Raw genomic sequence first — 16196 nt, forward strand, 5'->3', positions numbered from 1 at the left:
GACAGACTCAATGGATATATAAAGATGAATTAGCTATCTACACAGCTCCTAAAATCTAACACAATGAGTTGTGTTAGCCAAGGATGATTTCTATGTGTGACCAGACTAGAAACATATTTGCTTCGCTTTCCGAAAAGGACAGGTACATGTTTTCCTGGTTTCTGTTTCAACACACAGCTTATATTTTTCAACGGTTGATGCATTAAAACTTGGAAAGCATATTAAGTCACAAAGACCTTTAGTTCATCTGTTTTGAGGCCTACTTGAATTTTAACATCTCTGCCAGTAGATTATAAAATGTATTATATCTTCATCATAATTACAACAGTGGATGACCCTCTTTGGAGTCTCTGAGGTGTCCTCCTGGCAATTATTGGCTGATTTATATATCCCCTGATGAAGCCACAAGGCAAAACATGTTGGGATAATAAATGACCACTCAATCTCTGCTCAACTGGAACCCTCTATATATGATCCCCATAATGGAGATGTTCAACATAACCCAACAAATTGTTATGTCCTATTATTGATTTTAATCATGTTTTCAACAAACATTATATTTTAATATTATGGTTTCCATTATTATTTGTATATTCCTGTTGCAAGCTTCCCCCCTTTTTTGAATATTTTACTGTATACTAATACTTCACTACTGTGTGGTAACGACGGAAGCCGTCCTGGATGCAGAGACCAGTTTGCCCAGGACAGGAGGAACAGAAATAATGGGTGTCACACCCAATTTTGCATCTGCTACAGACACAACATATTTTTTGTGGTGCTCTTTGGGTCGGGGTACCGGGGTATCAGAAAAATGCCTCTCATGCAGCCGGGTCACTGCATCTGGATTTCGGCCACAGCACCTTCTGGATACAAAAGGGATGTAACAATCACCTCCTGAAACTTTAGGAAGGATCCACTTGTTGCTGTTGTTTTGTACAACACAAAAGCATTGTACAGAGCCAATTTAAATAAATATTGTCAGATATTTATACTGAAATAAATATTAACAGTATTATATTTATGAAATTATGCAAAAATCTATAGTTAAGGATATTTTCACATCTTTCCACAAATCAACCAAAAAAACTTAAATTGGTTTATCCATGCTAGTTTGAAGACAAGAATGAATACAGTGATGTGCTAATATATATATATTTATTAAGTCAAAATTCAGTGTAAAATAATATCAAATATAATTGGTGATAATACAAAAAGATATAGCTTCAAATATCAAATATATGGGTGATACAGATGATGAGAAATTTTACCATAAGCTCTTGTTACAAAATATCATGTTTCAAACTTCATGATGGCTTAGTAAATAGCTTTCTGTGGCTCTATAGCAGGGGTTCCCAATCAGTGGCACAAAGAAAAACTATGAATTAGACTGAAATATCACTTACGTGTCAAACCACTCCAGACCTGGCGACGACTCATGAGATCTATTACTTTAAGAAAATACCCCCTCCCATTAAATGCCTTAAGTTAGGTAATGTGGAACCTAACCCCATGTATTATTTCACAAGGATTTTACTCTTAGAATCCCAATACATTTAGACTCTTCATAAGATTACAAACATGCTATGTCATTTTTATATATAGACAATACATCCATGATTAATATTCAACAATAAGTAATGAATATATAAATGAATATTATTTAAAAAAAATGCACAAACCAAAATATGTGAGATATTCAAGTAGGCATATACTTGTCTCATTATAATGTAAAACTAAATGTGATAATATAATTATTGCCAATATAATTACTTGCAATTTGTAATACAAGATTTTTTTTTTAACATATTTTGTGAATACATCTCTTACTTTCATTCCATAGCCAAAGAGACAATGTCTGTTCACTGTTATTTGAAACCTAGGAGTCCCTTATCCTAACATAACATTGGGCCTCCTTGGCTAATGCCTTAACTGATTAACTGACAAGGATTCATAATTTACAACTTAGTAGAATATATGGTGAGGCCTTAAAACCTTCCTATGCAAATCTCTTCTCTAAGGACAGCAAACTTAGTTTAATATCTCTTAAAAAAAGATGGCTACTACTCATGTCTAGAGAATCACATTTAAAAATAATATATTTATTATAAATTAATTATTTTTAACCTCAATTGTTCTGACAATATACAGACACTTTCATGTACCAGCATCTGGCTTTACGGGAAAATAAGTACAGCTTCATTATCTGGTCATTGAAGTCCACCCCTCCTATATAAAGATTATATTCGTGGACACAGAGAGGCTCTTCAACTACATCAGATACCATGCAAATTTCAACCATTGTTTCTGCATTAATGGAATTAACCACTTCAAATGATGGCGGGGCAGTGCAGCTTTCATTCTGGGTGGACGTTATATGACAGTGCCCAGAATGGCCGCTCTCGCACGCCCACGGGGCAATGGCAGCTGCACCGTGTTGCTAGGACCCAGCTCGATGCTTCATTATCTGGTCATTGAAGTCCACCCCTCCCATATAAAGATTATATTTGTGGACACAGAGAGGCTCTTAAACTACATCAGATACCATGCAAATTTCAACAATAGTTTCTGCATTAATGGAATTAACCACTTCAAATGACGGCAGGGCAGTGCAGCTTTCATTCTGGATGGACGTTATATGACGGTGCCCAGAACGGCCGCTCTCGCAAGCCCACAGGGCAATGGCAGCTGCACCGTGTTGCTAGGACTAAGTGCGATGCCAATCTCTGCAAAGAGCTGCGGCCGCAGCTCTTCAACCATATGATCGGCTCTGTCCAATCACAGCAGGTCACATGTAAACACAGGGATGCTGGTAATAGGCGCTCCTCGCCACACACTGACAGAGTGTGAGAAGAGGAGAGCCGATCAGTGGAATCTCCTCGCAGAGGACATCTAGACATGCAATCATGGCACTGATCATCAGTGTTCTGATTACAATAAACCCCCTCAGTGCCAGAAATAAGTGCCCACCAGTGCCAGCAATGATTGCCCACCAGTGCCAGCAATCAGTGCCCACCAGTGCCAGCAATCAGTGCCTATTAGTGATGCCCATCAATGCTGCCTATCTGTGCCCAGTGCCACCTATCTGTGCCCATCGGTGCCACCCATCAGTGCCCATAAGTGTGGCATATGCGTGCCTCCTCATCAGTGCCCATAAGTGCCACCTCATCAGTGCAGCCTATTAGTGCCCATCAGTGATGGATAAAAAATTGTTATTTACAAATTTTACTGACAGAAACTGAGAAAAAAACTTTTTTTTAAACTTTTCTACCTTTTTTTAAGAAAATATAAAAAACACAAAAGTGAATAAATATCACCAAAAGAAAGCTCTATTTGTGTGAAGAAAATGATAACAATTTTTCTTGGTTACAGTGTAGCATGACCGCACAATTGTTATTCAAGGTGTGACAGCGATGAAAGCTGAGAAATGGCCTGGGCAGGACGGGGTGAAAGTGCCGGTATTGAGGTGGTTGATTGTCCTTCCACTTCACTGCGATCAATTCATTAGTTCTCAAGCAGGCTTTCTCCTCCTTTCTAAGTCGGATGTTTTACAAGCCATTGGGGGGAGCCCCAATATTTAGGTTGCACAGTGCCCCACAAAAAAAGCACCGCAGCCTCCTGCCGAACACAGTGACAGCACTGCTCCATTTGCCAGAAGACTCGGCAACGGCACTGTGATAGGGGAGAGGAGAGCTGCAGACTGTGTATTTCCCCCACTCGCCCCCTCCCATTTCTCCTGTCAGCCATAGAGAGAGCGTCTCTAATCGGGGATGCTGCCCACTCAGAGAACACTGACCTCCCTCCACTCTTATATATGTGTCAGCGGAGATACCATGTCCTAGGAGAGGTGAGTGATCTGTGGTCACAACCAAGTCAACACCCTGTGTACAGACATCCGACATCATTGTCACCCTCCTCCTCAGCCTGGGCTCTCCTCTACACCTCCCCTCACTTGAACAGTTAACTGTCATCTGTGCCTTCTACATGCAGAGTGTGTCACCTACCTATGTGAGTGGGGTGCCCCCACCCCCCTCCACTCACCTATGTGCTTACTTCTCCAACCCAAACCTCACAGAGCCACCAAGAACTCTGCACAACCACCAGGGACCTGGCACAACAACCAGGGACCCCACACAGCCACCAGGAACCCTGTACAACCACCAGGGACCCCGCACCGCCACCAGAGACCCCACACATCCACCAGAGTCCCCGCACAGCCACCAGAGTCCCAACACATCCACCAGAGTCCCCGCACAGCCACCAGAGTCCCCGCACAGCCACCAGAGTCCCCGCACAGCCACCAGAGTCCCCGCACAGCCACCAGGAACCCTACACGGCCACCTGGGACGCTGCACAGCAACCAAGGACCCCACACAGCAACCAGGGACACTGCACACAGACCAGGGACCCCACATAGCCCCCAGAAATCCCGCATAGCCACTAGGTATCCTGCACAGCCACCAGGAACCCTGCACAGCAACCAGGGACCCCACATAGCCACCAGAGACCCCGCACAGCCACCAGGAACCCTGCACAGCCACCAGAGACCCCACACATCCACCAGAGTCCTGACACAGCCACCAGGAACCCTGCATGGCCACCTGGGGCCCCACACAGCAACCAGGGACGCTGCACATGGAACCAAGGACCCCACATAGCCACCAGAGACCCCACAAAGCCACCAGGAACCCTGCACAGCAACCAGGGACCCCACATAGCCACCAGAGATCCCACACAGCCACTAGAGACCCCACACAACCACCAGAGATCAATCACCGCCACCAGGAACCCCCCACATGGACCAGGGACGCTGCACATGGACCAGGGACCGTGCACAGCCACGAGAGACCCCACACACGGACCAGAGACACCACACAGGGACCAGGGACCCTGCACAGGGACCAAGGACCCTGCACATCCACCAGGGACCCCAAATAGCCACTTGAGAAGGAAGTATCGATTGATACAGATCCTCCGTGAAAAACAGCAAAAAAAAAAAAAAAATCTAGGGGAGTTGTTAAATTTGCGGTTTCCACGTGAATTCAGGATTGGAATGGGGGGGGGGGGGGGTGGAGTATGAGTGCTGCACAATGTGTGGGCTGCCAATCAGCATTTGCAAGCACATCTGGAAGAACACTATGGGCTCTATGGCCGAATTCTTGGTGTCTGCAGGATGATACTAGTGCTAGTCACCTCACCAGCTTGGACTGCATTTGTAGGACCCTTCAGGTCAGCACAAAATACTTCTGTCCTGGTATGTAAGAGACTAGGATGTACTAGGCTGCTGGTGCCTACCAGTTCACCAAAAGGTAGTGGGGCCCTAGTACTGGCACCCTGTTGCCTATTAGACAAATCAAGTGTTCCTAGCACTTCAGCTACCCGGGGTTGGGTATGCCTGACCTTAGCAGGGACCCCTCCTCCATCCTCTGAGCTCCCTGTCAGGGTGCTGCTGCTCTCTACAGGTTCATATTCGAAGCCCAATTCTGTCAGTGAGGACTCCTCCTTCTCTCTCAGCTGTCATACTCAGAATCCTGTAGGCCTCTTCACTAGTGTACCTTTGTTGGGACATTTTGGCCACTAAATTCACAGGACCTCACGGGAAAAAGAGCTCCTGGCTGTCAGGGAGTGCTTGAACTACTAGAAAATGTAGCAAGGTCTACAGCCTTCTTCAGTCTAATGAGAACCTCCAGGGCCAGAGATAGCTGACATCCTTCTGTATATGGTTGGTTGTGAGGCATAGTGGGTGCAAAATGGAAGTTACTGGGCACCAGATACTTCTTGAATGCAAAAGAGATGTTTATTTCTCTTATACATTTTTGGGGGAAAGAGGGTTAGGACCAGGACACCCTTACATAGTTGCAAGTTCAATTAGCAGACTGATAGGACAGCCGTGCAGGGAAAGGCATCCAGCAAGATGCAACGTCTGCACATGCAGGAATGCTGTCTCCTATGGCAACAGTCTTTAACAGTTCCTAACACAAAGCGCAATAGTTCTTTCACCTTCACTACAACTTCTCCTTACAGTTCTTCAGCCCACTGCACTCCCGGTCTCTCACTAGATCCTCTAATTCACTCAATCTGAATACCTTGAGCTTCTCCAATCTTCACGGTGGTATCTTCCTCAAGCATTACCCCCGCTTCCCTGCTGGGTCTCCAGCTTGGCACTACAGATACTTCTCAAGCTTCACCCCTCTGGCCTGCTCAGTCCCTGGCTTGACACACAAGGCTGCTCTATAAGCGTCACCTCCGCTGGCTGGATCCCTGGCTTGATCACCGCCTCAAGTCTCCTGATTCTCCACCATGCCCGTTTGGTGAGAATACTGCACCGGTATTTGCTTCAGTTACTCACTGTGGTCCCTGGTAATAAGGTGGTTGGTCCCTTAGTGGCAACAGCTTCCCCTCTACCTCCGACCATGATAAGTTCTCCGGCCAGCAGAACCGTCACTTCTGGCTGGACTGCAAACCACAGTACTGTGCAAACCCTGCGCTGCTCTCTTACTTCTGGATAGGACCTCAGACAGCCTAGCAGCCAGATGTGCCCGGGATAGGCCCAATCGCCAGTCTAGCAGCCTGGGGCATATGACACACATCCACCTAGACAGCCGTCCAGGTGGCACAGAACACCGATCACCTGACTCCCCCCCGAATATATAACCTCTCCCAGCAGGCCAAGGGATTCCAGAAAACCCCTGCCCATTGGCTGAAATACCCCATATACCCATAACCTGACCATGGGTTGCCCTTCTCATATCTAGCACCACCAAGTACCCGGCCACCTAGTGGTAGAAGAGAAAAGTGATACAAGGCCAAACTTGGGGAGAAATCAATAGATCTCTAACAATCAACTAGGATAACTACTCCTGGCAAGTAAATTTGTGAGGAGCTCCCTGACTAAACTCCAGGGTGCTACACAAATAAATCTTACCTGCTAGTGATAGAAGAGATCAGGCCTGATTCTGCCAACACTGCGGTTATGTGTGCAATGTATCAGAGGTGCCGGTGATCTACTGACACTGCACTTGTTGGGGGGCAGAAGGGCTGATCCTGCTAACACTGCGTTATTAGGGACACTATACTAAGAGGGACACTAATATAGTTCTGTTCATGATCAGGATATTGATCCTTACAGATACTATACTAAGGGGGGACACCAATATAGTTCTGTTCATTGTCAGGATATTGATCCATAGAGACACTATACTAGTAATGGTGGTGATCAGGATATTGATCCATACAGACACTATACTAGTAATGGTGGTGATCAGGATATTGATCCATACAGACACTATACTAGTAATGTTGGTGATCAGGATATTGATCCATGCAGACACTATACTAGTAATGGTGGTGATCAGGATATTGATCCATACAGACACTATACTAGTAATGTTGGTGATCAGGATATCGATCCATACAGACACTATACTAGTAATGTTGGTGATCAGGATCCTATAGTGTGAGTGTGATAGTGTGCGGACAATCTAATGCTAGCTGACCCTGGCACTATCTGATGTAACAAGTGACCCTAATACAGCGATTGGTGAAAAATACTGTACACTGACGCTGTACTAATGGCACTGGTTGGGTGACACGGGGGGATCAAAGGGTGAATGAGGGCAATCAATGGGGTTAAATGTGCCAATCTAAGGTGTGTGGGTGTAAAGTGTGGTGATTATACTCACAGTGTGGTGTTCTCTTCTCTTCCTGAACAGAAAAGGACTCAGGAAGAGAAGAAATCACAAGATAGCTCCCCTTGTTTACAAAATAAAACACAGGAGTGATTTGTCATTGGCTGCGGGTAATCAGCAGGGTACGGGGCAACATCATTGGCTGGGACCTGCTGACAAACTTGTCCTACAGCCAATGACAGTGGAGGTTGCTGGGTGTGCGCATGCATGTGTGCGGACCTGGAAGAAAGCCATGACATAAAATTACATTACCAGACCTGTATGAGCCGCCCATCCATTGTATTTTTACATTTCATCCATGTCTTTGGTGATCTCTGATCTCCTTATCAACTGTTTCTTCCATGATGGAGATCAACCATGGAGTATATCTGAGGTGTATATCAGGGTGTGCTTCTTCCCCACATGAGAGCTGTGATGTCCAGCAACATTCATATAGAAGACATTTCCCGCACTCAAGACACTAATACACCTCGAGGGTTGTGTGGGATCTCTGATGTACAGGAAGACAGGACTTCAGTAAGGAACAATTCCCTCACTCAGGACAGGAATACGGCTTCTCCCCCGTGTGAGATCTCTGATGTCTGGAAAGATGAGACTTCACTGAAAAACATTTCCTACACTCAGGACAGGAATATGGTTTTTCCCCTGTGTGAGATCTCTGATGTGTGTAAAGATTGTACTTCTGTGAAAAACATTTCCCACACTCAGGACAGGAATACGGCTTCTCCCCCGTGTGAGATCTCTGATGTCTGTAAAGATGGGACTTCTGTGAAAAACATTTCCTGCACTCAGGACAGAAATATAGTTTCTCCCCTGTGTGAGATCTCTGATGTATGTAAAGGCGGGACTTCAGTGAAAAACATTTCCCGCACTCAGGGCAGGAATGTGGCTTCTCCCCCGTGTGAGATCTCTGATGTATAGAAAGACAGGACTTCTGTGAAAAACACTTCCCACACTCAGGACAGGAATATGGCTTCTCCCCTATGTGAGATCTCTGATGTCTGTTAAGATCGGACTTCTGTAAAAAAACATTTCCCGCACTCAGGACAGGAATACGGCTTCTCCCCTGTGTGAGATCTCCGATGTGTGTAAAGACTGGACATCGTTAAAAAACATTTCCCGCACTCAGGACACGAATATGGTTTCTCTCCTGTGTGAGATCTTAGATGTACCTTAAGATAAGATTTATCACGGAAACATTTCCCACACTCAGGACAGGAATATTGCTTCTCTCCTGTGTGAGATTTTTTATGCCTATGAAGATTGGATTTTAAATGGAAACACTTCCCGCACTCAGTACAGGAAAAGCTCTTCTCTGTTGGAAGGACGGCCCCGTCCCGCACAGTCTGAGGTTCCTCAGGATAAGAGGAATACGATGGTCCATCTACACTGTGTGGTGCCGGATGGACATTTGAGGTAGTCGGGTTTTCTCCTGGACTATACTGTGTGATGTCCTCATCTTCTACTTTACAGTCTGGAGACAAAGTGAGACAATCCTCTGAGGTTTTCCTCATCTCCCGTCCATCTACTAAAATAGAAATACAAAGATTATTACTAGACATGAGCTGATTGGTTCCCCTAAACCAGGACTCCGCCCACATCAGACAGCTTTGTCTCTGAGGATCTTACAATTCCCCCCTCAAGGTAACTAGTAAATGGGTCCTCTGATCTCCTACCAGATCATTTCTTTATTCATGGACCTTAGTCAGAGAGGGAGGAAACAACGAGAACTGTCTTTTATAGGAGTGACAGTGATGAGGGGATTATAGGACGAGTGTCCCCTCCCCCTCTATCACTCAATTCCATCTTCCCAACACAAGAAGTCCTGCACTTCCTTATTTAGTCCATGATTTAGTCATGAATAACAGCGGGGCTGAGCCCCACCAGAGGTCAGAGAGTGAGGATGGGGGGAGAACAACCAAGATGAAGACTGGACTGATCCTGAAGACCCCCATCATTGGGTTATTGACTCCTCCCCCATTATCACTTTCTGTTTAAGGTTCCAAAGTCTGAGGATGTTATCACATTATTATCACCATGTAAAAGTCTGTCCTCCAATCACATCATCCGATATAAAATGTCCAGCTGGTAGGAAATGGGTGTAACAAAAGAGAATACATATTATGTGTATATATAGCAGTGGGGGGAGGGGAGAGAGCAGAAGTCAGGACTATGTAATGTACAACATATTGTATAAGATACAACAGATAGGACTATATAGTATCAGAATGATGTAATGTACAACATAGAGTATATAGTGCAGGGGTCAGGAGTATGTAATGTAGAATATAAAGTATACAGTGTAAGGGTCAGGACTCATAATATTGGTAATGAGTGGAAGCTTAAATGAGACTATACAGAAATATCCCTCAACTTAGCATAGCCAGAAAACAACAGAGCAAGTAATTCTGGAATGATTTTTTCTTGTCAGAGATCATGCTAGACCTGGGCATGAAGTAGAAGACCCAAAGCACTGCACAAGGTGAATAGGTAGAGCAACATCTATTGTGAAAATCAAACTTTTTCTGCCAGCTGATCCCCAGAATCTCCATAAATCCAGTCTAGATACATAAATTGTGTCGGCAGCACAGAGAAGGAAGATTATCGGAGAGAAATCCAGGAATACAGGACGGGGAACACAGCTCAGGAAAGTGACCAGAGGATTACAGGCTGATATCACCCAGCCCCCGCCCTACTCTGGACCAATCAGTGAGCAGTATGGGTGGAGGAATGGATTTAGTGTTAATGACCCACCTGTGCTGATCTCTGTAGGAGTGTCCTCCTCTATAAATGTCCCCATTATTCCATCCTCCTCCATAGACTGCTGATCATCCCTCACATACCTCTCTTCTTCTTCTGATTTCACCTCAAATTCTATATCCATTGGATCTCCACTCTAAACCAAGAAAATGAGAGAGAATATCATCTGTAAGATAGGAGATTTATTATTGTGACATCACATAGAAAATCCACACATCATCTCTATAAGTGTGTTTTATAACCTCCGTCCCACCAACCTTGTAACAGTGGGGGATGGTGTGACCTTCCTGTGTGGAATCCCGGGAATACAGAGGACGGGGACATCTCTCTGGTGGGTTCCTGGTATTTGGTGGCTCCATCATATCCTTGTGTCCTTCTGAAAACTTCTCCATCACTCCATACTCCTCATCCTCCTCTTTATACTCTTCTTTAACATCAATATTATCATCCCCGAGGTTTCCACTCTGAATATATAATAAGACATTCATTGTAACAATCATGCTGTGTATAAATCAGAATTACCAATAATTGTCAATCATCTACCTGATGATGGTGGGGGATGGTGTGACCTTCCTGTGTGGAATCCCAGGAATACAGAGGACGGGGACATCTCTCTGGTGGGTTTCTGTAGCTGGATGACTCCACCATGGTGTCCTGGTACAGATCTTTGTGTTCTTTTAGAAACTCTGACTCCTGTGTCACCCCATCCTCATCATCCTCCTCTTTTATCTCTTCTTTAACATCAACTTTAGAATCTCTCAGGTTTCCACTCTGAATATATAATAAAAATGACATCAATGGTAACAATGCAGATAATGTACAGATCCTAATGATACTATCAGTGATTGTTCCTCATCTACCTGATGATGGTGGGGGATGGTGTGATCTTCCTGTGTGGAATCCCGGGAATACAGAGGACGGGGACATCTCTCTGGTGGGTTCCCATTACTGGATCCATCTGTAGGAAACACACACACTGACTGAATACATTGTTTCTATGTGTTTATCAGATGATGGGGGATCTAGGTGGAGCCTCCGTACTGCTCTCTCCTTTACAATAAAGTCTCCTCTTACCCGGTGATGTGAGGGGCGGCTGATTGTCCATCATGACGTCCTTGTAGAGATCCTTGTGTCCTTCTAAATACTCCCACTCCTCCATGGAGAAATAGACAGTGACATCCTGACACCTTATAGGAACCTGACACACACAATGATACAGTCACCATCCAGACACATCCCTTGTCTGTTACTGGATAATGTCCCACAATTCCCAGAATCCTCCTCACCTCTCCTGTCAGCAGCTCCATCATCTTCTTGGTGACTTCTAGAATCTTCTCCATGTTGTGTCTCTCAGGTTTTAGGGAGTCACATGGAGGCACTGTGATGGTCATATGATTACCGGACTTCACAAGAGGAAATCTCTGTATTGAGGAACCAATAGGAATATCATGTTAGAATCCCAGAATCCTCCTCACCTCTCCGGTCAGGTCTGTGTTTTATTAATAGAGATAAGAGTGATGTCATGTGACCTCCCAGAATCCTCCTCACCTCTCCGGTCAGGTCTGTGTTTTATTAATAGAGATAAGAGTGATGTCACGTGACCTCCCAGAATCCTCCTCACCTCTCCGGTCAGGTCTGTGTTTTATTAATAGAGATAAGAGTGATGTCATGTGACCTCTCAGAATCCTCCTCACCTCTCCGGTCAGGTCTGAGTTTTATTAATAGAGATAAGAGTGATGTCATGTGACTTCCCAGAATCCTCCTCACCTCTCCGGTCAGCAGGTAGATGATCTCCAGGGTGAGGTTTAGTATCTTCCCAGTCATGTGACTCCAGTCCTCCTCCATCCTCATTCGTGCCATCATTTGATCTATACAGGTCTCTTTGTAGATGGATAACTTTGGGAAATGAAAGGAAGAATTATTTGGATGGTGTTGGTCACACAATAATAGGATGTGGATGTGAGGGGGTAATAGGAGGGTTTCTGTACATTTAACAACTACTCCCCCCATGGGAACACATTTATTTTGGACTGTTTGCTACATTTTTGAGGTGCGGGACCCTCTTGGCTGCTGGATCAGATATTCCCTTTTCTCTGTTGGGTTTGTTTAGTTTCTGAACTGATTTTGTTTAGTTTTAGATCTGCAGACAAGGAATGATAAATACGATCCTTCCTTTGACTGGTTTGCTCTGAGGCAGTGCTGTGAGGACAATGTCGGGTCAATATGATGTCCAGGAAGGGGAACTTGCTGACTTTTGGTCGGAGTTGTCGGCTAATTAGGATAATTGCCAGAACTCCGGCTGCAAGGCTCCAATCTCCGGCAGCCTGCTGACTGATCGGAGTGATGTCACTCTCTGCAGTAAGAGAAGGGATCTGATTGGATAGCAGGAGGATGCTGCTGGTGGAGTACAGAACTGTGGGGGAGGAGTCGGTTTTGTTCTCTCCAATAGCAACCCGTCTGCCATCTATGCTGATTATGAAGATTTTAACATGTAAGTGTACTGTTTGTTTTTATGGAATAAATGACTTCATCATTCTAATGAGGATCTCGCTCTGTCATTTCTTTGTTGTTTGAGCTCCTTGGATCTTCCCGGATCTTTATCTGACAAGCTGCAGGACCCTTGTATGTTGGAATGAACATTTGTCCTCATCATGCTGTTACCATAGACTGCTGTCTGTTGGGCTGGACCTTGTAGTGCACATTACTGGTGTGTGATTTTTATTTCAGTGCTGGTAGGATGACGGCAGGGGGAGGGGTTTGTTCTCTTAGTCTATTTTGTATCCTGTAACTTATTTCTAGAACGGTGAAATGGTGAGGTGAAGTCTTCCTTCACTTGCTGGCAGAAGGTCTTTAAAAGAGAAGTATGATTTATTTTTCTTTCAGATTCATACTTATCTCGGTGGATGGAGCATCGGCCCCCCGGCGCCTCTTCACTGAGAACCGAGCGATCTAACATCTGCGATGGCTCGGTTCTCACAGCTCCGCCCCCCCCGCTCGCTGAGAGGCTGAGATGGCCATCAGTCCAGCACCTGGAAGATCCAGACTTCATTGTCGTGATGATGCGGTGCCTGGACTGATTCCAGTGATGTCACCAGAGAGCCGACTTCAGCCCGATCTCTGCTGAAAACAGGTCACAAGAGTGCAAAACGACCTGCACTCCTGTAACCCATAGGAGAAGCCCAGCCAAGCCATCTCAGGCTGGACTTCTCCTTTATGGAGGTCAGAAAAGTATGTGCAGGTGGGTGAGAGGAGCATCAGAGACCAACAGCCTGTGTAGTGTAATAATTGTCCTTTGTAGGCCATGTATGGTCATTGTCTTGTCTATTTATTGTCAGAGATGTTTGTTTAGAGGAACATATTACTAGAATTTATCTCTGAAATGCAGAGAACGTTCCGGCCCTGTAAGTGGGGAAATGTTCTGACCCTGAAGGGGTTAATCTAGGTTTCCACACTATATATGTGTGTATCATCATCTGCTGGAGATAAAAGACATCACAGTGACTATGGAGGAAGAGGACGGACATGACGGGGGGTTACTGGGTGTAAATAGAAGATAAGATCTTATTACCTCGTCTTCTGCCTTTTCCAGCAACGTCTTCTTTCTACTTCCTCCCAACTCACCTCTCACCCGGAACTTCCTGTCTGCACCTGACATCACTTCCCTTCCGTATTCCATAGAGACTGCTTGTCTGGGTAGAAGTAAGATCACCACCTTGTGGAGTTCAGAGGAACTGCAGCCCCAAGAAACAGCCTTATATAACAGGGAAAAGTTAAAAACATAATTCCCGAAATTGAACTTTTTGGTGAAGAAATTGCAAAAATATATCAAAAAGCATAAATATATATATATATATATATATATATATATATATATATATATATATATATATATATATATATATATCAGTCTACTCATAATGAATATGTTAAACATAAATTGCAAGTATGTTATGTTTACAGAGGAATGGTGGTGGAGATCTCTCCAGGAACACTTCCTCGCATATGCTAATGTAGTGATGTGATCATTTCTTTGCCCATTTACCAAGTGTATGCTCGTGTTATGCAGTGTTTGTTTGCCCTTCTCCAATATGGTTGCTATGCTCTCTCTCTCTCACGAAGGATGAGGTCATCAAGAAGAGCAGAGGATGGTGAGGGGTTTTGTGGGTAAGTGGTAAGATTCACCTCACTGAGACATACATAGAGACTGTTAATGATTTCATTTTCCTGTTTGGAAAATACTTTATGTCGGATGGTTCACTGAATGTTATTTCTTCAATACATGGACTTTCAAATACAATGCTGTGTGGATTACTGTCTATGTGGAGATATATTTCTCAATTGGGATTTCACTTGCTATTCATAAGCCCCAATTGAGTGGACGTACTGTGCTTGTTAGAGATCCTGTCCTGATCACACAGATTATGAAGACTCTGCTCCTAAATACTATACAGGTGATGCCATCATACCTCAGTAGCCGCAGAGAGAGAGAAGAATAGTGCTACATTTGGAGGCACTGCTGAGATAAATATCTTGGATCAGGACATTAAGGAACAACCATGTCGCTGTTCTCAACAGAATCGGTGAGGCAGTGAGCCCTGCAAGAGGGACTTCAACCTAAAAGGACATTTGCTATTTAATTTGTACCTATCACTGTGAGCGCCCATAGACTGCAGGGGGCGCTACAAGCAAATGAAACCTTGCAGTCTGCCTCTCTTGTGGATAAAAGAGAGGAAGATGAGAGTTATGAACTGTATACCCATTATCTCTGTCTCAGTGAGGTGGATTTAAATCCAGTTAAAGGGCCCTTTTGCATATATCCAAAGGGGGCTGAAGTAATTGGCTGTGCTGTAGTATTTCCAGTAATCTCACCTCCAGTAAGGCGGAAGTTACCAGCCCTGCCTGTAAAGTGGGAATCATTGAATACAACGGCTTCATCAGGTGAAACTCTGTTGACTGCTACAGCCGCTAAGCAGGAGATAAATATTGAGCACCTGCTGCTAAAAGTCACTGAAGACATTGTTCAGAATTTACATGCCGATTCTTATCGCAAATGAAAGGCTTTTTCAGGGGTGCTCCCTGCCCCCGCTGGTGAAGAAAGCTTTGAGGTGTGGAAAGATTTTGCACAACCAGTAATAGAGGGAATGGACTTGCTCAGAGGAAAATAAAGAACAGCGCATCATGGAAAGCTGAAGACCACCAGCATCCATTATCATTAGAGCTTACAAGGACACTCATGTGAGTACCAGTGCTCAAGAATATATTCAGATGCTTGCTGGTTTTAAACAGACAAAGCATAAAGAGGAAGAGGAGTGTTTGTGAGTAGGGATGGGCTGTCTGTTCGGGTCAAACATTGGCTGTTCGCCCGTTCACCGAATAGTGAACAATTTGGGGTGGTCGCAGCAAATTTGAAAGCCGCGGAACACCCTTTAAAATCTATGGGAGAAATCAAATGTGCTAATTTTAAAGGTTAATATGCAAGTTAATGTGATAAAAAGTGTTTGGGGACCCGAGTCCTGCCCCAGGGGACATGTATCAATGCAAAAAAAGTTTTAAAAACTACAGGTTTTTTTTCGGGAGCAGTGATTTTAATAATGCTTAAAGTGAAACAATAAAAGTGAAATATTCCTTTAAATTTTGTATCTGGGGGGTGCCTATAGAATGACTGTAAAGGGGCGCATTTTTCCCGTGTTTAGAACAGTCCGAGATCAAAATGACATCTCTAAAGGAATAAAAGTCATTTAATAGTACTAG

At 44.4% G+C, this 16196-nt stretch overlaps 2 protein-coding genes across 5 annotated transcripts in view; one reads left to right on the forward strand and one right to left on the reverse strand.

Moving 5' to 3' along the window:
* The window catches only part of LOC143989580 (oocyte zinc finger protein XlCOF8.4-like), a 46210-nt gene extending 31927 nt beyond the window's left edge, over window positions 1-14283 (reverse strand). The window contains exons 1-8 of one of the 4 annotated variants that reach the window (XM_077489777.1): window positions 12213-13246; window positions 11732-11866; window positions 11520-11643; window positions 11306-11403; window positions 10989-11216; window positions 10703-10909; window positions 10440-10581; window positions 8548-9213 (exon numbers count right to left, since the gene is read on the reverse strand). In XM_077489777.1, coding sequence (XP_077345903.1) covers window positions 8690-9213; window positions 10440-10581; window positions 10703-10909; window positions 10989-11216; window positions 11306-11403; window positions 11520-11643; window positions 11732-11866; window positions 12213-12455 — 1701 coding nt within the window. In that variant the 5' untranslated portion in view covers window positions 12456-13246 and the 3' untranslated portion in view covers window positions 8548-8689. Of the gene's footprint in view, window positions 1-8547; window positions 9214-10439; window positions 10582-10702; window positions 10910-10988; window positions 11217-11305; window positions 11404-11519; window positions 11644-11731; window positions 11867-12212; window positions 13274-14013 lie in introns of those variants that run through there. The other 3 variants (XM_077489776.1, XM_077489775.1, XM_077489778.1) reach the window with 3 other exon arrangements.
* LOC143989546 (uncharacterized) overlaps window positions 1-16196 on the forward strand; it is a 600653-nt gene that overhangs the window by 179553 nt on the left and 404904 nt on the right. The gene's annotated exons all lie outside the window — the stretch shown is intronic.

This window comes from Lithobates pipiens, unplaced genomic scaffold, assembly GCF_037356315.1.
Source record: "Lithobates pipiens isolate NorthernLeopardFrog02 unplaced genomic scaffold, aLitPip1_a1.2 Scaffold_18, whole genome shotgun sequence".
NCBI classification, from domain to species: domain Eukaryota; kingdom Metazoa; phylum Chordata; class Amphibia; order Anura; family Ranidae; genus Lithobates; species Lithobates pipiens.